Source organism: Ciconia boyciana, chromosome 8 (genome assembly GCF_034638445.1).
Source record: "Ciconia boyciana chromosome 8, ASM3463844v1, whole genome shotgun sequence".
Lineage (NCBI taxonomy): Eukaryota > Metazoa > Chordata > Aves > Ciconiiformes > Ciconiidae > Ciconia > Ciconia boyciana.
The window spans coordinates 23,463,166-23,484,446 of record NC_132941.1 but is presented as its reverse complement, the minus strand read 5'-3'; the positions used below and the strand labels follow the sequence as shown (position 1 = coordinate 23,484,446).

At 41.0% G+C, this 21,281-nt stretch overlaps 1 protein-coding gene across 4 annotated transcripts in view; it reads left to right on the top strand.

Moving 5' to 3' along the window:
- BBS4 (Bardet-Biedl syndrome 4) overlaps positions 1-21,281 on the top strand; it is a 45,396-nt gene that overhangs the window by 2,851 nt on the left and 21,264 nt on the right. For all 4 annotated transcript variants that reach the window (XM_072871587.1, XM_072871586.1, XM_072871585.1 and 1 more), the window contains exon 3: positions 17,400-17,479. In XM_072871587.1, coding sequence (XP_072727688.1) covers positions 17,400-17,479 — 80 coding nt within the window. The remainder of the gene's footprint in view (positions 1-17,399; positions 17,480-21,281) is intronic.

Here is a 21,281-nt window from a genome sequence, read left to right as displayed (position 1 = left end):
TCCCTTCCCTTACCTCAGGGAAGCTCAGTTGGGCAGTGCTGTACTTTGGACGTTTTCTTCCCTGAATGTGTAATGTGCCTGTCAGAGTACACTTTGGGAGGAAATCTTCCGTATTTCTAAATTCCTTGTGATGGAGACTGCCTTGGTGATAATGTTGGCATTAAAAAGGAGCTTGTTTGGCAACTGGGTACTATGTCGCAGTTTCTGCCTAAAGATGAATTCTTCATCTTGTGTGGAGGTACTGGGAAGATGGAAGAGCCACTTTGCTTTTGTTTTGGGGAGGTCAGGCTAACATCACGTAGTCCCAATTCCTGGCAGAAGAATTTCAGTGCTTGAGCAGAATATGGCAGTCCTGGAGATGGTGCTTGATGTTTCTGTAGACCTATGGCTGTGGGCTTGCACAAGTCCAAGCTTCTTTTGTACGTTGCCTGGAGCCAAGAGGTAAAAGATTGCTACTGCTTCAGGACTGTATGCAAGTCAAAATAAACCCAAAATTTACTTTTATCTTGACTGTCAACTCTTTTAGAGCAAGGATTGCTGTTACTTTGAACCAATTAGCATGGCGTCTGTGGAGGCACTGATTCACTCCTTAGCGAGATGGGTCATCTCCATCCTTTTCTATAAAGATTATGACTCTGATCTCCTCATCCTCAGTAACCCCCACCTTGTTCTGCCTTGTCATGCAAGTCCCATCTATGATATTTGCGCTGACCATGTAGGTTGGGAGGCTGCATCTTCTATCTGTTTTTACAGGACAGTGTATGCTTGCAGTTCTCTGAATAAAACATCTGTAGAGGGATCAGGCTGATGGTGTTTGCCAAGAGATGGACTATCATTCCAGCGCTCTTTCCTGGCAGGCTGAGGTTTATTAAATCAACTCTGCATAATTCATGAGCGAATGGAGTAGCTGAAAAAGAAAGATGGGGCCATCAGCCTTACAAACAAGCTGTGGAGGTGTGCTGGATAGAAGCTCTTGTGCTTCTGTCAGCTTGCTTGTTAAACTGTCTGTCAAGTGCCTTCCTGCTTTTACGTGTGCGCAATTTAATATTGATTGTTTGGGAGAATGAACTGTGGCAGTTGCAACTTTCTTAATGGGACTGCTTCTCCAGATCCTGCCTGCTGTTTGATAAAGGACTGCTTGTTCGTGGCTGCCGAGGAGGTGTTTTCTCTCCTACTCAGCAGCATCTTGCATTAACAGCCCTGAAACAGAGCTGGATGCTTCTTTAAAAAGGGCCACCAATGCTCCTTCAGGTTTTAAGGCTGCAAGTCCAAGGCTGGGCAAAGGCCGTGCGAAAGAACTGGTCTGTCTCCATCACCAGCCAGTGTTCCTTCCACCTCCGTCATTTGGCATTGGTGTTCGCACAGCTGCATGCCAGAGGGGAGAAAGCAGTAAATGAAATCCAGTTATTTATGGCTGTGGATCTCCCTTTTACATCAATACAACCCTTGACTCAAAATTAACTATGGTGAAGAAAAAAAAAAATCTAGCCTGTGACTTTTGTAATTCCGTTTTGTGTCTCTTAAGGTAAATTGAGGCATCTCCAGTACCTGGTGCACCTTGGGTAGTTCTTAAATTAAATGCTTTGGAAGCCTTTGTGCTTTGCCATTTAACATTTGACTGTGTTGCCTTTAGTGCAGTGGGCAAAAGCTGATTTGAGCTGCCTGATCGTTAATCTCTAGGAATAGAGAGCAGCAAAAAGCTTTGTAATAGAGAGTGATACAACGGTGTCCTTTGTGCATGGATATGATGCTGGGGGCACATAAGAGAGGAAGGGAAAGAACGAAGGTGATGTTGTATATGCTCTTGCAGAGTTTGGCAGGAAAGAATAGCATCTTTTTCCCATGACCTTTTTTTTTTAAATAGGATTTTTCTAGAATATCTTAATGAAGTCTCTTGTCCTGTTTTAGTTTGGCTGAGGAGAATTATGGTGAACTTTAAGGAGCCAGGCAAATCTACATCAGTTCTGTTTGAATAGTGCTGCTAAACTTATTTTAAACTGATATTTTTAAACGCTGAATGGTAACTTTCTGTCGCAGCGATTTGCCTTTTTATATTTGCATTGTATTTTCAAGTAGGATGTAAGAGAGATACTGAAACCAACGTTAGTGCAAGCAGGTCTATGAAATACAGAGACCATATGGTGTAATAGCATAGGCCCCTCTCCTATGAACAGTTTGGTGTGGATAAAATTTGTGCCCAAATAGAGCATGTACTGCAATAACTAAACAAAGTCGTTGTACACAAATGTAATAGAGTATCACCAAGTCATCACTGAAGTCCTAACTTTAATCGTCACAGTGCCTGGATTCAGACTGTAACAGCTCGCCTGTGTTTGTACTGGATAGGACTAAGGTATTAAACTTATGTTTCTGAGAACGTGATCTCAAATTTGCAAAAACTGATTTGAATGACAAAATACAAATGTGAGTTTTGTTGCTTAACCAGATGGAACACCAGCAGACCGCGTTTTCACTCTGACCTGTGATGCAGATGAGAATACGCTGAATGCTGTTGAACCGTGCAACCTGAGAGTCGCGCGCCTTCTCCTCGCTGTTGCATTGCTTTCCTCGCGTGGATGCTCCTTTGATCCTGTCCATGAGACAAGAAAAAATGGAAACCTAGAACCAGTGTTTAGCAACCTGATTTTATGGCTCTTAAACAAGAATAACTTTGAGTTAAGAGGCAGAATTTGCTCTTGAATTAGCTGCTGTCAGGGCTGATCCATCATGTGGCTTTTAGGTTGCGAAAGCCCAAAAGGCTGGGACTTAAGAGAGTCTGTCTTGCAGGCAGGTCAGCCAAAGGGAAGACGATGAGCATTCAACAAGCGTATAAAGGGTCTGGAGCAGACTGTGGTGGTGGTGGGGAAAGGCGTTGTCTGCAGTGATCAGGTTAGAAATCTCTAAATCTAGCAATCTAAATTAAACGGACTGGCGGGAGGCAAACTCCTCGGATTATCTTGTAGCTGCACTTGGTGACAACCATTATTCAGCAGCTGACACGTTAGTAGCTAAAACCATTCATTATTTTGTCCTTTACCCCCCGGGAGGAGAGCTGTTCTGAAAATCAATTCCCTTTGTTGCTACATCAAGATCCATAACTCTCCCCGTGTTGATATTTTGTCCCCAAGCAATTGATGGTAGAATAAAGGGAGCTCTGTTCCTTGAAGCGATGTAGAGTTAATATCAGCCTGCTGAGATGGGGTTTTAATCTCCCTGCTGCATTTAAAATTAATCAGATATTTTCCGAAATGCTTTACTGGTTTTGAATTGAAATAGGCTGCCTCCTATCTTTCCACTTTCCTTTTGCCACACAGGCCAATCAAGTCATTTTATAGTAACTGATAGTACTGTAGCAGAGAAGGCACTTTTACCAGCTTGTATTGTTGATTTTTATGGAACATAACTTGAATTTATTTCCCTTTATTGTGGGAAAAAATACTTAGAAAGGAAGTTCTGGGCTCATGTTAGTCTAATAACAGTTCAGAGGTTAATGGAACAATTTTAAATGCATTTGGATTTCGACACAGATATTAGACCTCAGATTTTCTGAGATAGCGATGTCTAAAATTTAGTAACAGGGTAGAATCCTAAAAATATATATACTATAATAAATACACTGAAGCAAAATAAAATAGATTTCACTTGAGTCACTGGGAAGAACTTGGGCTAGAAATCCATTAGACTGTGAAGAAGGAGAATTCTGAGTTGTTACCAACCACCTCTATGTTTACCCAAGGAAGGGTCAGGTAGATAATTTTCAAAGTGAAAATCTTCCCCTTGTGAATTGTAAAAGGGATTGAGTGTTCTCCCCAGTCCTGGGCATTGGGATATTTTTTGGATACTCTGTAGGTGTGTTTTTTCTAGGGTTTGAAGCGAGGAATTCTGCCTTGGATTAACTGTGACATTTGTCAAAGTGCTTCGACTTTTATTTCTTTCCATTTAACAACCATAAGATTGGTCTAATATTCAATGACAGTATTTGGATGCTGCAGGCTTTCAGTTAACAAAAAATTTGGAGACATTAAATTAAAAATACTGTATAAATGCATATATTGCAATGTACTACTTGGGCTGTTTAAGTGCTCCTAAAGATAGTACTGAAGGGTGCGGGCAAGATGTATGGGAGAAATTTTATAGGGAGAAACTTTAGCATACCCTGTGGTCACGTCTGCCTGTTGGCTTTTTAACATGCTCAATGCTTCACATAAGAGCACTTCTGTAAAATAAACCAGGTGTCTGGACGTTTCAAGGCTTGTGAGTCTTAATTTTATTTTTTTTATGCAAGTTCCACTTCTGTCTTGTATGATTATGAGCATAACTAGCAAAAATGTCTTGTAAGGCCATGGCGAGTCATTGAAAGGGAAGAAATGAAGTTCTCTCTGCTTTTATTACCTTCTCCATTTCAGAGACAAAGTAAATTACTGACCTGAGATTAAAACAGCTGGTGAAGTAGGTTTATCAGTAATAAACACACAAGTGCTCGGTGTCTCTTTGTAAGTAATAGCAAAGTTCAATTAGATTTGGCTATTGCAGATAAATTAGGTAATAGAAATAGGGAAGTGTGTAATGTAAATGTGTGTTTTAAAGCTGTGGTTGTATCCTGTTCTTAAACTCTGCGGTAATGAGGGTGTTGTTCTTTGTGGCTCAAAGTTACCACACTTTCACCACGCAGAAACCTGCATTTTGGATAGATGACAATGACACGGTATTTTGCATCTTACCGGGGTAGTTTCTTTTGTTTAAATGAATTTTGAAATATTCTCATGTGGTGTGTGTGATTCTTGTCCAGCTAAATTCCATGTCAGTATTCAGCTCAAATACTGATAGTGCTGTCCTTTTCATGTGGGTGCTCATCCTTGAAGACAAGGGTGTAGTCAATGGGTTCTAATAAAAAATAATTGCACGTGCTGATTTGGTGGACAGTAAAGCTCACTTTATCTGGTATTGACTCTGGTTAGGAAGTGCTCATGATGATAAGCAATCTCAAAATGGGACCTTTAGATATAAATAACTTTCAGATTATGCAGAAGCAGACAAATGGCTTCTGATGATCTGTCCTGCGAAAATGCATCTCTATCTCAGGGCGGCTCCCACTCCCACAGGTGAACCAATGGGGATCCTTCCTCCTCCTGCAGGTATTTTAAGGGATCCTGCAAGTATTTTAATGGCTTGAGCACTCTGAAGAGCAGAAACTTTTTAGTACCCCGAGGAGTCGATTCTGCGTACTGCAAAGCTGATCATTTCTGAATTCCTGATACATTTTCTTAAATCAATATAAATCCATTCTTTGAGCCAGCTTCAGAGCTTCCTTTGAACTTGTAAGAGTGAAGCTGCCTGCGAAATCCAGATAAAAACCAACCCCCTTGAGTTAAAGTAATTAATACTTTTAAGTGTGTCAAAAAGAAAAGACATGAGTGGAAATGTCATGGTTGGGGGGGAGCAAATGCAGTGCTCGGTATCTGTACCAATTCGCTTCCATTTGGCCATGTACAAGCCAGATTTTTTAGTCCATTTGAACCTACAGGCTTGTGGGAAGAAAATGGTTTCTAAATAACATAGATTAGTTGGTAGTTACATCATTGTTTTATATAAGAGAATCTGATATTTTAATCTCTCTGCGATTAGTGGGTAGTAGTGCTGTGTGTGTTTTGTTCAGGATCTGATACAGCTGTTAGTTTTGAATAGTGAGATTAAAAAAATGAATTACCATTTTTGGGTAATTAAATTGTATAATATACTTCACTTCATCCTCTACTCCCCAAAATAACAGCTCAGTAATCCCTGTACCACAAAGAACTGGGAATATTTAAGTTTGAATGTGCTAGCACAGCTCTGCCCTCTTGTGTGTGTACATTAATATGTGTGATTAGAGGAACAGGGAATCCTTTGCAGACAGCATAGCAGGTGTGTTTTTCTGTCAAGACTAGTATCACTGTAAAATTTTAGTGCTCATTTTTAAATCACAAGATTCATAGTTTCAGTTCTAGCTTTACGTCTTTTGGCAGTTATCAACCTACTTCATTACCTCTCTGTAAAGAGGAAAATCTGTATCTGCTTCTTAAGCCTGTTGCAAACTTAATTAGGCAATGAAAAGTGCCATAAAAGTGCCACCTCTTGTGGAAAGTGAGTATAATCTGAGGGCCTTTTGATAATTAAAAAATATATTACATGGGATTAGGATCAGGAGGAAGGTGAAGTACAATAGCTCAGTTTTAGAGGATCTAACTGTACAGTTGCAACATATTACTTTAGGATCACATTTAAATTGGTAAATTTATTTTTTAAAGTTCCTTTGAAAGTCCTTGGTGCTAGGCAAGTTTCTTTTGTATTTTAAAGCATTCAACTTCACATTTGTCTGTTGGTGTGCTGCTTACAGTTAAAATGGCATCTCCTATTGTGAATTTAAAAATAATTTTATAAAAATAGTAACAGATTTAGGAAGGGTGGGATTTATCCTTCTGAATTGAGATATCTCTGATGTAGAACAAATCTCAGCAGATCACCTGTGCTCCGTATTTAGTCAGTGGAAAGCCCATCTGATGCCATTCCTCTGACCTCTCCCAGCCACCTAACTTGGGATTCGATGAATCACTCCCTGAGGATGTGTATTCCTGTCCTTTACCTTAAGGACAGCCCAAGGCAACTAACTCAGATGTCTTAATTTTCAGACACTTAATTTAAAGGAGATGCATCCCACTCGATGTCAGAATTAGTGTTGTCTGTGCAACTTGAATTCGAGCCTTTGAGTCTTTAGTGACATAATTGCACGTTGGCTTTAGCCCAGCTCTCCATCATCATCTGTTGCTCTCCATCATCATCTGCTTTTTAAATAAAAGATATCTCCATTATTCAGTGTATAGCCAGTTGTCATGTTTATCTTCAGCTATCAAATCCCATAGATAAATTCCCTGATGCTACAAGGTTCTTCTGTGTTGTACTTGAACTGTGCATTATAAGTGAAAGTCTCTTAAGAGACAATACCTGCTTGTCAAGGAGACACTCTGGGTTCCCCAATGCTTGAGGTCTTGCCTTTTCGGAGTTACTGAGCACGTATACTGTAACACTTCCATGGCCAGAGCACAGCTGCTGCCCATCCTGCTTGCTGGAGCAAGCGCTGGCTGGGAGATACTGGCTCTCATGTCTTTCAAGCTGTACAGCCAAAAACAATGGATGGGCATGTAGTGGCTGCCTTCAGGAAGCCTGCCTAGGTGATTTTTCTAGCTTTGTAACAGAAATCAGAGTGAGGTTTCTTGTCTCATGAGCAGCTTTACAGCATCTTAATGAAGAGACTGTTCATTTAGTCCTTCCAGGGTCTGTCCCCTTTGCCGCGGACGTTTTAAGCTGTGTAACAGATGCTGCAGAAGTCCTGTGATTTAGTGACTGTTTTATTCATATTTCTCAACAATTTAATTCACTGTCTGACCTTGATTCATTTTTATATTCATCATCATTAGAAGGAGCAGGGCACCTGGTGAAAATACTGGTGTGTTCCTGTAATTGTAGATGCACTTGTGTAATTAAAGACTGTATCGTTCAGACATTCATGCAGTAGGGAAGAGTGAAGGCTGCAGAGGCAAATATTCATCCTGGGACAGACACTCAACGTGGAAAACTTCATCCTGAGGCAACAAGCCTGGAAGAAGTTTGTGCATTCAAAAAATAGGGTCTCGGAGTAGGAAAAGTTGAACTATTTGCAAGACCAACTTCTATATTATACATATATAATATAGCGTATAGGGTAGCGGTAAACAGCTCAATGTCCAGATGTAGATCAGTGACGAGTGGTGTCCCTCAGCGGTCCATACTGGGACCAGTGCTGTTCAATATTTTCATCAATGACATTGGCAGTGAGATCGAGTGCACCCTCAGCAAGTTTGCAGATGACACCAAGCTGAGTAGTGCAGTTGACATGCCAGAAGAATGGGACATAATCCAGAGGGACCTGGACGAGCTGGAGAAGTGGGCCTGTGTGAACCTCATCATGTTCAACAAGGTCCTACACCTGCAGGGTCCTACACCTGGGTCGGGGCAATCCTCGGTTTCAATACAGGCTGGGGGATGATGTGATTGAGAGCAGCCCTGCGGAAAAGGACTTGGAGGTGCTGATGGACGAAAAGCTGGACATGAGCTGACAATGTGTGCTCGCAGCCCAGAAGGCCAACTGTATCCTGGGCTGCATCAAAAGAAGCCAGCAGGTCGAGGGAGGTGATTCTGCTGCTCTGCTCTGGTGAGACCTCACCTGGAGTACTGTGTCCAGGTCTGGAGCCCTCAGCACAAGAAGGACATGGAGCTGTTGGAGGAAGTCCAGAGGAGGGCCACAAAAATGATCCGAGGGCTGGAGCACCTCTCCTACGAGGACAGGCTGAGAGTTGGAGTTGTTCAGCCTAGAGAAGAGAAGGCTGCGGGGAGACCTTATAGCAGCCTTCTAGTACTTAAAGGGGGCCTATAGGAAAGATGGGGACAGACTTTTTAGCAAGGCCTGTTGTGACAGGACAAGGAGCAATGGTTTTAAATTAAGGGAGGGCAGATTTAGACTGGATTTAAGAAAGACATTTTTTACAATGAGGGTGGTGAGGCACTGGAACAGGTTGCCCAGAGAGGTAGTGGAGGCCCGTCCCTGGAAACATTCAAGGTCAGGTTGGATGGGGCTCTGAGCAACCTGATCTAGTTGAAGATGTCCCTGCTCGTTGCAGGGGGGTTGGACTAGATGACCTGTAAAGGTTCCCTCCAATCCAAAGCATTCTATGATTCTATGATATATATATTCTTCTAATAATACGCTTCTAATATAATATTATTCTTTGGCAGTGGACGAAATGAGGACAGGTTCTAGGTTCTTCCACTCCCTATTGAGTGGGAAGTTTCAAAGATTGTCAGGGCTGGATTGTGGTGCTCTCCCTGTTGGAATTTTATTTCGCTTTTTAAGAGGAAAGCTTTTTCTTACAAATGCCTTATAATGATTTTAGTTTCAATTTCCGTGTAAAATACTTCACGCTGTAGACAGAACAAGACTAAGCATAAGAATTTAAGCCAAAGGAAGGATTAGACTGGAAATCCCAGAACTACCGTGCTTCTGATACCGGAGTTAATGAGAAGCTGGTTACGCAGGTTATTTTGGGAATGCCTGCAGCCAGTGTTGCTTCGTTTGCGGGGGAAATATCTTCCATCACTGCTTTGCTGTGGGAGGAGGTAGTGGATAGTCACCAGTTAATATCTCAGTCCTCCTGTGCTATTTATAAGCCATTTTATTCAGAAGCCCTCTGTGATGGTGTACTCTACCTCCTTTATTTAGGAGCAGCATTGGCAAATAGACACTCAGAGGAAGCTCAGTCTCCTTCTTGCTTACCAGGATATTGAGCACAAGGCATCAAGCAGGAAAAAATGGTTTCAGTGGAAAAGATAACAGTTGGGGTGTTATGCAAGGGGTTGGATCCTTGAATATCTCCCAGCGTAGAGTTGCATCCTCAGGGATTTGAGAACCGTAGTGCAAATCAGCCTATTTTTTTCTAGATTAGCTTGTGTTTAAAAGCAAAAATAGCAAAAACTCTTTCAGATGCTTGTTTTTCTTCTGTTCAGAGTGCGTGTCTCTACTCAGCAGTCAGTGCTGATGGTCCAAATTGGCTCATGCAGAGGAAACAGACTTTCAGTTTTGATTTTTTTAAGGAAGCAAAGAAGATTATACTTTTTCAATTTCCTTTTTGAAGTACGTATTTGTTACTAAATTTCACCCCAGTGTTATTTGCTTGAATCAAATTTTAGGCTTGAATCAAGCAATATTAGTCTTGAATGAAATTGTTTGTGTCATAATGATCAGGCTAATGTATTTGTGCTAATGTACATAATTCCCCCCTCTATCATCGAATGGAGTCAGGATTGCAGAGTGGTATCTCGCCAGCCTTGTACTGCTATCGGAGATTTCCCAGTAACAAGACTGGTTCTACCACTGGTAACCTTGCTGTGGCGCTGGGAAGTCCAGAGTGGTCACAAGTGTATATTTATTTACAGGTCCTCCCACTTTACCTTAAGGTTATACTTGAGCACTGCATAGTAGAAGACATTTATATTGAGTAATCAGCGTAGGTATTTGTCTCGTAAATACAAACATTTTTATTTGGAGTAACTCAGAACTTTAAATGCCTTAAAACAGAAAAACCACTGAAGTCTGAGCTAGCAACTCTGTAAGATTTATGCAGTGTAAACTAACAACAGAAAATGCCTCTTTTTTTTTTTCTTCACTCTAGTGTATAAATCAGGTTTAAGAGACCATTTTCAGCTCTTCTATACAGCTTTGGCTAATTTTCCTGCAGGGGGAGGTGTAGAGTCAGAAATGTTGCTTTTTTGTTTAAACCTGCTGCTGTTTTTCAGTCTCCTTCCAGTTTTCTCTGTGTATTGTGAAGCTATTAATACACGATAGTAAGATCACAGCTATGAATTATGGCTTTCTTGCTAGCACCAGAATTGTATATGATGAGTTTTATTAACCCCAGCTGACTGTAAATAATGAGGAACCATATGGGTTTATTGTTTGATTTAAAGGTGTTTCAGCAGCAATTTACAAAAGGAAAAACAGGGGAATGGGGATTAAACAGAGAGAATGGCTACAGTAAAGGGCTCTCTCCTTTTTTCTGTTGTTTTATCCATTTTACAGGTATTTGTGTACACAAACACCTGTATTCTCTCATATATACATATGTGCATACTCACATATATACATATGTGTATACTCACACACGATGAGTGAAATACAGCATAAACAACCTCTTCTGGGTGGTGATTTTTCATCATTACTGAGTTTTGAATACATCATGCCTCCATTTATGCAGTTTTCAAACTCTAAGGATGGATCCGGGCATAGGAAGACCAATGCTCCTCTTTTAGTTTTCTTTCAAAGCTATAATGTATTTATATTGCTACCGTCTTAATAAAAGCCTTTGAGTGTCTGAGTAAGGAAGAGGATTTCTTGTTAAATTTGTCTGTGCACCAGCCTAGCTAGGAATTTGTAGGCTGCTCCCCTGATATCAAGGCAGTCCGTTATTTTTAAATCTAAACCCCTTGATATTAGAGCTTAAAAATGCTTTTATCCGTTATTCATACCTTATTTTGGAAAATACAATTCCCTGTCAGTGGTATGTTGTTTTATAGTGGTTATTTGAGTTTGTGCCTTATTATTTTAATATTATTTTTGTTTAGAAGATACTCATTACCTCTCTGTCACCAGTTTTACAAACGGTAGCGTAATTCCTCGCATTGGCAGCTTGTGGAGCTCAAGGCAAAAAGGATATATGCACAGCTGGTTTCATCCTAGTCTTTCCCTCCCTGTCAATGTTTATTTAACACAGTTGTGAGAGCACCAAGCTTCATTTTGGACTGTAACCACAGCTATGCCCAACAGTAAACCTTCCCCAAGCTCTGCAAGTGGGAATAATTGTCACCCTGGCAAAAATGTCAGCAAATGTCTCCAGGAAGCCGAGTTGGGAACTGAGGGATGGGGTGGATATTGGTCCTGAAAGACTTCCATGTGTTGCCTCTCAGATTTGGATGGGCTCCTCCAGTAGCAGGTGAATTGTATTTATGCCATTGTGAGTTTGTTGTTAAGCCAGTGACCAGAATTACTTTAAAATGGGAAATGAATCTTGAATCAAAAAGATCAATCCTGCTTCTGTGCGTTAGAGCGAGCCTTGCCCGATGATGGGAGATGATAAACTTGCTCCCTCATGGCTTTGCCACAGCAAAACTTCCCGCTTTGATTTCTTCAGAGCAAGATGCAGTTTACCAAATTCTCCTTTGGTGCAGCTCTCTTAATAGCAAAATGTTACAATAGAGACTTGAGTCATTACCTCTGTGTTTATTAATTTTTAAAATACCTATGTGCTTGAATGCTGTTTTACAACATGCAATTTTTAATTAGAATTTGGAAAGGGACAGTTGAGTCAGGATCAAAATTAGGCCTTTTGGATAATCTTACCCGTGTATATGGGGTACCTACTGCAGTGGATCCAGACCATGGCTCATGGGGCTACTGCAGAATAAAAAAAATAAAATACTTCCATTTAATTACTTTAATGAAGATTTTCTGCTCTCTCCTTGTGCTGTATGTTATGTGTAGTTTATTATGGCTTTTGGTCTCATAACAGGTTCTTCTTTGTGTCTTCTTGAGTCTTTTGCTTCTCCTCCAGGCTCTTCTTGCTGCTCTTGCTCAGTTTGCTGCAGGTTGGCTTGCAAAGCTGGAGGGACAGGGGGTGAACTGGGGCTCAGATTCTTTCCACTAAGCTGGGGTGGAGAAAGAGCTGGGCTCTGACCTGTTTTATTAGTATGATGAGACTAAAATGTGAACTTGAGCTCCTTCTCCACCTCAGAGAGCCATCTGTGCTTTTCACAGGAAGGGTGCTAAGGTGCTTCAGGCAGCTGAAAGTTTGCACGCTGGAGAAAATAAGGTGATGGGTGAAAGGCTGTCTGATGGCTACAGTTGTTGAAGTCCACTTTACTCTGGCTATACCCACAACAAAAATTTGCATCTGGCAATTTCTTCAAGAGGACATCTGGTGCTTCAGCGATCGTTTCCTCCATGAAATCTGATAGGAGCCTTTTGGGGCTTTTTTCCTCCTCTCCCTTTAAAGGAATTTCAAAACCCTTTTATTAAATCTAAACCCCACTGTTTGATAGTTCATATCTAAGGTATAATTACCCAATATGAAGATGCAAGCACAAAATAATTTCCTAGGGAGGTTTACACAAAAGGCAATAACTCTGATTATTTTATTTTTCAGTCCTTTGAGAAAATCTGTAAAAGGATGAATAAAGCAAAGAATGATGATAGCGCAGCACAGATACAAACCTGATGATCTTACTCCGATTCTGTTGGGGTTTCCGCTCCAGTGGCTTCCTTAAAGGAGCACTGTCAGAAAGAAAAATCACGTTGCTGGCAGTGGGTTGTGCAATCAATCACTGGCCACTGAGAAAGTGGGGGATCAGATGGATTCTCTTTTGAATTCAATCAAAACACTTCAAAGAAACTGGCATGTCTCTCGACAGAGGTATTTAATCATATATTTGGTGCCTGGCTCCCTGTCGCAGTTGCTTAATGAGACTAGGCTTTTGTAATCCCAGAAAAGAGAGGCCCAAAGATAACTATGCAAGTTATAAACCCTTTTCACTGTAGATACCAACTTTTTGGATAATTGCGTTTTCTTGGACTGGAGAAGACTGATTTACAGAAAATAATGGCTTGCTTTTTTTTTTTCACTGCTAGAATGGTATAAACTACTATTTTCTAACCTGTACTCCCTGCATCCCTGCAGTGCCTGGATTGTTTGTGAGGGCTCTGCGAAAGGTGACAAAGAAAAGCGTGTTTTCATATCATCTGCAGCAGTTACACATGAGGAACTTCTGAAGGTCTATATATTGAAAAAAGTGGAAAATTGCAATGTACGCAGCCTGAGGGACTTGGTGAATGTGCTCAGCTCCTCCTGGCGAGGCCAAATTCAGTGGCCTTTCCCCGTGCAGAAACCTTCTGAGTGACCAGTTGTGGCAGTATGTGTTCCCGGCTCTAATTAGCGTGAGATTGCAAACCATTATATGCCATATGGAGCCTCCACTGTTCCCAGTCATCCTTGTACTTGAGAAGACTGAGGCGTGCTGCCGGTGCTTCTTTCTGTTCTTCTGCCCCTTGTAGCAGCCCCCGTGGCTGGATCCAGCCGTATGTTCACGCTGATGCAGCAAGAGCTGAGTGACACACATCATCTGTGTGGGGGTTTTTTTTTTAGGTATTCTGTGGATAATTATTAAACTTGAAAAAAATACATGGATATTAGGACCAGCAGTGATTGAATTGGGTCCTTTGAGGCACAGAATGACCAGAATGTTTTATTCCCTTCCTCTGGAGTTGTTTTATTCCCTTTCTCTGGAGTTAGAGTCCCAGATAGCCAGGGGTTTGTATTTCCCTTTTCTTCAGAAAAATGCAGTGACCCTTTGCATTGGGACAGTCCTTATCAGCAGGCTGGGGGAGCAAACCTAAGGGAGATAAATTCACCAGAAGTAGGTATGTCACTGCTTTTGTGGAAAAACAGAAATACAGATTAAGATGGTTGTGGCTCTGGAGAGGTGTATAAATAATTTGCATTACTTCTTTCTGCATCTGAATATAGAGCCTGATAATAATCCTTTACTTCCCACAGCCTTTTTGGGGGGGATCAGACCTATTCCTGTGTCAAATTTATTAATTTCCTCACAATTTCTATATCCTTCCTCTTTTCTGTCCTCTGTGTGTTCCACACCAGATTTGGTTCCTGGTGTTTGTGTTGGATTTCTTCAGAGAAGGGGTCAAACTGTTCCCATTTTCTTTCTGGAATAAATTCAAGGAGTCTATCAACTTTCTTCTATGAATCTTTGTGTTTGTTTTGTATTCAGATATAAGATTCACTTCTATCTATGAATTAATCTAGACATCTTTTTTGAAAGACATCAGAATTGTTTGTCTTTTTTCAATTTGCTTGTCTTAGGGAAAAAGAAGAGAAAAAAGGAGAGTAATGTCTCCTACGTCCGGTGTGTTGCTATTTCCAAATGAGTTTTAGGAACATAAAAACTCCACGTGTTTTCCCAATTCCACGTAGTTACCCTTAGCTCAGCATATTGCCAGGGGAAGCAAAACTGTTTTATCTCTGCAGATGTGAATGCCGTTTGCTTCTGTGTCTCATGGTGTGTTTTGATTTCTCTGTTTTCTGTCCAGGCCAGGTCTTTTAGGTAACTCCTCTGGGTTTTTGCAGTCTTGGACCCAGAAGGCAGGTGGTGCCTGTTTTAGCCTTTTCTTTTGCAGCTTGATACTCTGCTCAGCACTCACTCTGACGTTCAGCGTTTCTTCCTTCCCTTTTCTCAGCAGGTGTTTCCATAGTGTGGGAGTGGAGTATAATATCCCTCTGGTCTTAAAAGTGTGAAAAAGCTCTTTCCTTCAGGAATTAAACAACTAATGTTCCATCCGCCCACTGATGTACTGTCCTCTTAGTTTAGCCCAAAACATTTGTGTAGGCTCTAACATAATTTGGTCTCTCCCATCTCGGCTGGCAACGCACCCTAGTCAGCTAGCTTTTCTGTATATTTTAACATTTATAGTGCTCTCTGTTTCTCAGGTAGGAGACCAGGTGGGGTATGCCTGGAGGGTCTTCTGATTAATCCTTATTTAAAACAGTTTTCATTGTATGTAAGATGCAGAATTTTGGAATTTTAAGCTGTATTAGTAGGCACAAAATGGCAAAGTATACTTTAGTTCTGACTGTAATTGAAATCTTTATGGTTAAATAGAGTTTGCAATGTCTGCTCTTAAATCCATGCTTACAAAAGAAATTATCAAGACCAAGACATGTGTCTGGTTCAGTATTTTGTATCAGATAGTGGCACCAGAAGACACTATGCAGGAAGAGCACACAAGTCCGGCTGCTTTCTGCAGTGCATTTCTAGCATCCCCAAGTGCTGTGTTTCTCAGAAAAGAAAGTTCTGTCAAACCCTGGCACCTGTAATAACTTACACAAGGAAGTCATTACAAATCTGTTAATGAATTAGGTAACCCCTCAACTGGCTTCAGAACAGCAGCCCTCCAGACTGTTTATGAAATAGTGTTTTTTCAATCAATTTGTAGCTATTTAGGCAGCCTCTTAACTCTTCCCTTCATGATTTCACTGTAAGAAGGACAAATGGAAAACATGAAGTAATCAGGAATCAATTAATCTGATCTGAGAACACGCATAGTAAAATGCCTTACTTACAAAGATGCAGATATCGCACAGTAAAGCAGAATTTGAGAACATTTGGATCCCTGATCTGTTCATTTCCGTAAGCTTAGCTTGTTCGCATTACTTTTTTGTTCGGACCGCGATTTTTCTATTTTTAGGGTAGTTGAACCTTCTTTATAAGGTATTTGACCTTAAATTGCTGGTGTGCACACGTAAATCTCAGCTGTAGTATAAATCTGGCTGGATATTCTGGAATTTAAGGAAAAACACCAACAACAAAACCAGACTGGCTTTACAAATTTTTTTTCAACTTCATCAGCAGAAGAAATTCTAGTTGTTTCTAAGTGCTCTCAGTGATACTAGATTTGGTGTGAATTGTGGGGGAGAGCCTGGTATGCTTGAGAGATGTTTGCTACTAGCTGCAGGTGCAGTCCTCGCATGATTAAAGCTCAGCATTTCTAAAAGATAATAACACTTTGCACCAGTAACGTCTCCCGACATGATTCAGTCCTTCCAGCTGCAGAGTTTCTTCTTTCTTACATCTGATTGTGACCCATGCTGCCGGCTGGCAGAGGGGACTGCGGACCACTTCAAATAATACCTTCTGCTCTGGGTTGCTGGAAGCTAAGTCTGCATCTCCGTCGGTGGTGTGGGTCCGTGCCAGGCTCTGTGGGCCTGGGAGAAGGTGGCCTGGCGCTGTATTGCCCTCACCACTGCCCGAGCTCCTGTGATGGTTCTCACCTTGCTTTGGTTCTGCACTTCCGTCATAATATTGACTTGCAAACATATAGCTTTTTTGCCAGTTGCTATGGTTACCTCTCAGCTACCGGCATCTGAACTGTAGAAACGAATAACAAGCAATACATTTCAAGCCTTAATGAAATGCACAGCAGTGTGTTAAACTTTTAAACGCAACGTGAATATCACTAAGCAACATCCATTCGTGATTTGCCATAATTACTGCTGCAAGCTCCTTACGACTGAAATGCGGGAGCACAAGTCTTTCTTCTCCACTGCATCAAATACATTTTTCTGCCAGTAGTTTCACAGTATCTCAGACCTGTGATATTTCATACTCCCTTGACGGCTTCAAAGAACTAAGTTTGACCTCTTTAAATTATTCACACCTTCAGACCAGCAGCATCTCCAAAATCTCCTTTTGTGTGTATCACCCGTTTCCTTCTCATTCACTCCCAGAAATTTATTTTGAAGACCTTTTATTCTTCTGCCCTAGTTCCAAAATGTGAATCCAACTTGTGTCCCCCAAGCAGCTTCTTGCATATTTGGAAGAACCAATTTGATCAGACCAGCATTAATGTTGAATTAAAATGTGTGCGTAGTTGGTGCTTGGAGCTGTTTGCTCCAGTAACTGCACCAGAAGGAGCCGATGCCTCAAGTCTTTCGAGGTGGTGGTTTTCTGTTAAGAGGTCTTATTTAGTGTCTATCTTGAACAATGTGTTTTATCCATCAGTTTGAGAAGTAAAATGAAACTGGACACTGGTTATATGTCCACACTCCAGGCTTCAAGTCAAATGATTAATTGCAGTGTCTGGTGCAACTGCAGTTCTTGAATTAGCTGTGCTTGCAGATCAGGTGGTTCAGAATATCTCTGTGCTGTGCCCAGTTTCTCTGCTGATCAGCCTGATTTCTTGTATTCTGTTAATATTTTACATGTAGCACCGGAGTTACCAATCCTAGAGAGGAAAAACTGGTTGATCTATCTACTGTATGTTCGCAGAGACTACGACGAGTGTAAGGTAAGAGCTGCTTTTGAGACTTTGCATTAGGAAGTAGTTTACTAGCATTATGAAATGATAGTTTTCATACCAATTTTCAAACCACCCTCTTTCCTGACTCCTTTTGGAATAAGAGCACCAGGAGAAAATACAAGTAAAATAACTTTAACGTTCTCAAATCACTACCTTCAGGATTCATGCATGCAGTTCTCTGGAGCAATCTGTGAGCTCAGTATGTCTTTGGGAGTGGAAAAATTGAAAGAATTGCAAACCTCTCTTGTCCAAGTGATGAATAGGTTCTTCCAAACTGATAATAACGCGGTTGCATAGTGCAGGTCTCTTGATGGTACTATAAAGATGCTATGAAAAACACTTAAGTTGAGTAAAACATTACCACCAAGTCTAAAAAAAAAAATCTTGCTTACCCTTGAAAAAAATTCTTTCATTTTACACATGATACATTGCACCCTTTAATTTCTTCTGGGTTTGGTGGGTAGCTTGGAAGTGGTTGTTTGGTTTGGGATTATAACAGTAAGTGGACTAAGGAAATGGCAAATCCATTATTAAACGGTGTGTTTTCCTGATAAAATGAACATGAGCTGTTGAAGATGATGCGCCAGTGGGCAGGAGGAGGGGAATAAGAGTTGCCTTTCTGTTTCTGTCATGTGCAAAGACGATCTGAAAAGACTTTTTTGCTTCTGAAACACCAGGGTTGGTCAGGACTTGTTTCTCTCTGCTGGAGAGCTCCTGGGGGTGCTTGGGAAGGTGGCAGGCCAGAGGAAATTCATTTAGCTTTTAATTAATGGAGCTGGAGGGTTGTGTCATCAGCAGAGCGATTTCCTCTCAGATCTTGGTTTAAATAGATATAAACAAAAGTTGGACTAGCGATCTAAATAGAAAATTGTTTCCCTTTTCTGTTGATCTTACTGCATTTTTTGGTCTCTGATTGTGTACTTTTACTGTTGCTGTGATGGGATGTAGAATCAGAGTACAGAAAAGACGTACGGCTCAGGAAACCAGAGAAAATAACCAAGTGGATGATACAGTGGCAACATTGACTTCTCCACATCTTCATCAGTCATGGAAGCAAGAAAAATATGGGGAAAAAAATCGAGAAAAGAAAGCTAATATTCTTTTGCTTGGCAGGCCACCTTTGCAGTAGCTGTCAAAGTAAAAGGCAGCAAAGCCTTTCCTCAGGGCTCACAAAACAGGCTTTTTGCAGTAAAGTTCGAAGGGTTTGGCACCAGGCCATAGCTGGTTAAATGATCTTCCATCCTTTCACCCAGATATGATGGATGTGTGCTCAGAGGCCTGGATTTGTCCAAAAAAAGATAAGAACCTCAGCATGCCAGGATGCTTCTTCAGTCAGTGAGGAGTGATAGGCACATCCAAAAGGCAATTCAGATCTTAGGTGGGCCAAGCTGCCCTCTGGTAGTCTCTGTCTCTCTCTGCTGGTGTTATGTGGGGTTATGGATCTAACCTGGATGCCCTGGGTGCTTGTCCTTATACGTGATAAGCACAGACATTCCCAAACGTGCTATTTGGGGCTAATACCTTCAAAAATGAAAGAGGTATTGACAGTATCCCCAATGGCTTAAATTGCTGTTAACTCCTTGATTTCAGTATAGTTTGGGCATTCATTAAAGTCCATTAATTTTCTTTTAAGACTCAGCTAAGAAACAAGTGATCTGTGATGCTATTTTGGTCTGAATCTCGCTAGACCCTCTTTCCCACTCAGTGCTTTGAAATGCTTCCTCTCTAACACGGTTTTAAAAGCTCCCATATTTTTCAGTGATGTAAAAGGCCAAGAAAAAAAAAGTTTGTTTACCAACATTAGCTCCCTATAGTGAAGGCATTAAATTGATTTTTAACCCTTACAGTGCCACTCCTGCATCTATTTTGGTGTTGCCAAGCTTTTGACAAATTTGGCTGCTCATTACAGTGAGAGATTAATAATGCTGGCTGTTTGATTCACCTCTCCTTCTACCCAGTAAGATGCAAGGCAAACATCCCCCAGAGACTGCAGCTGCAGCATCCCCTGTGATCGCACAGGCAGCGAGGAGTTGGGGGAGAGGAGGGACAAGCCCTGCTAGGCAATGATCATCACTCAGCTCTCGCTCGTCGCATGCAAAGCTAATAAACTGTGTTTTCTGCTTGCAGCATCAATTCCAGCCCTGCCCCCTAACCATTTTTCACAACAGAAATCTTCCACTTCTGTTATGTGCGAGGAAGGAATTATTAAAATTACCAGATGCTTTTAATTAATTAAAATTGCTCATGCTGGTTGGTCTCCTGCCAGTATGTCTAAATTGCGTCGGCAAGTTAAATAAACTTGGGAGGAAAAGCTGGGAATACAGATCATGTTTCTGAGCTCAAGGCCTTTGCTATGGGATTTTTTTAGGGCTTATAGAATGAATCAGATCTCTCTAAAAGATAGCTCTCTATTGCCCTCTCTTGCTCTGGGAAACTGGTTTTATGTAGATGGAGCAATATAGAGTATCCATATTCAGGAGATGCTTGGTTATGTCCGAGTTGAATGTCCTATAATAATGTTCTTTGTAAAGAGTATAATATAAATATATTAGCAGATACAGATCTGAGGAGAAGAGCAGCCTAGACTTGTTCTTCCTTTTCCTTCCTCTCTTTAGTTTTCTTTTTACAAGTGAGGTTTCTCAATAACTATCCTTGCCTTCACCCTGCTTTCCTTCTGTGTGCTATATTTGAGGTTCAATTTTCCTCCTTGTTTTCAGGTCCTTCATTTATATTTATCTTGGAGGCAGGGGATGTTGGTACTGCTCATACACTTGACAGAAGTGCCAAATGAGCACCAGGTTATTGCTAGCCCAGAAATCTTTCTTTCACCTCTTTGTCTCTTGCACTTCCGAGCAAAAGAGGAGTCTCAGAGCACAAATTATGCACTTGGTTCATAGCCACAGTGTTCGTCCTCCCAAAGGTCACTCTTTTTGACCAGTTTTGTAATTTCAGGTCATGTGTGACTATGGAATATAGCCAAACTGCACCCGCACCCCAAACTGTCAGCTGCATGAATGCAGCCAGCAAGAATTTACATTTTCATAAGGTTTTTTTTCCCCCTTCCTTTTCCCATGTACTCGTCATTTGTTCATTTGGCTTCCATTGACTCAGCTGCAGTTGCTCCAATTCAATTTATTTCTTTACAAAGGGCCTAGAGTAGATCCCCTTATCAGCAGAGGATGCTTTCAGAGATTCCTTGTGGCATTTTCCCCAAGTAATATCTAATTATCTTTGGTAATAGGAATGAACAGAGAAATACTAAAAGGGCTACAGTATTCCTGGCACAGTGCTCTTCACCCACAGTGACGAGCTTGCACTCTTGTAGTTGTCCCAGCTGCAGTCCAGTGCCTTTATTATACATGGGGTTGTGGTTTCTGTAACTGAAACCAAACCTCTGTCATTAGCTTTGTTAAAATGATGAAAGTTTACAACTTTTATAGCATTTTAATATAGTATATTGCAGCAACTAGCTACAAGTTCTGTGTTAATAGACTCTTCCAGGCACAAATTCTGATTAAACAAATTTTGTAGTTCTCATGTCCTGTGTGATACCACTGTTACCATCACATAAGGAAGAACTGTGTCCATCAACATGTTGCGTGATATTTAAATTCAAGTTATTTTAGGGCATTCTACAATAAGCACAGATACAGCAGAGCTGTAGCACATGTATATGTAGCACATACAAAAAAGTCTCCAAGTCAAGGTTGCAGAAGATATTTGGTCAGTCAGAAATCAATTTTCTTTCATAGGGATTGCTTTTATTAAAATATTTGAAGGGTTTATATTC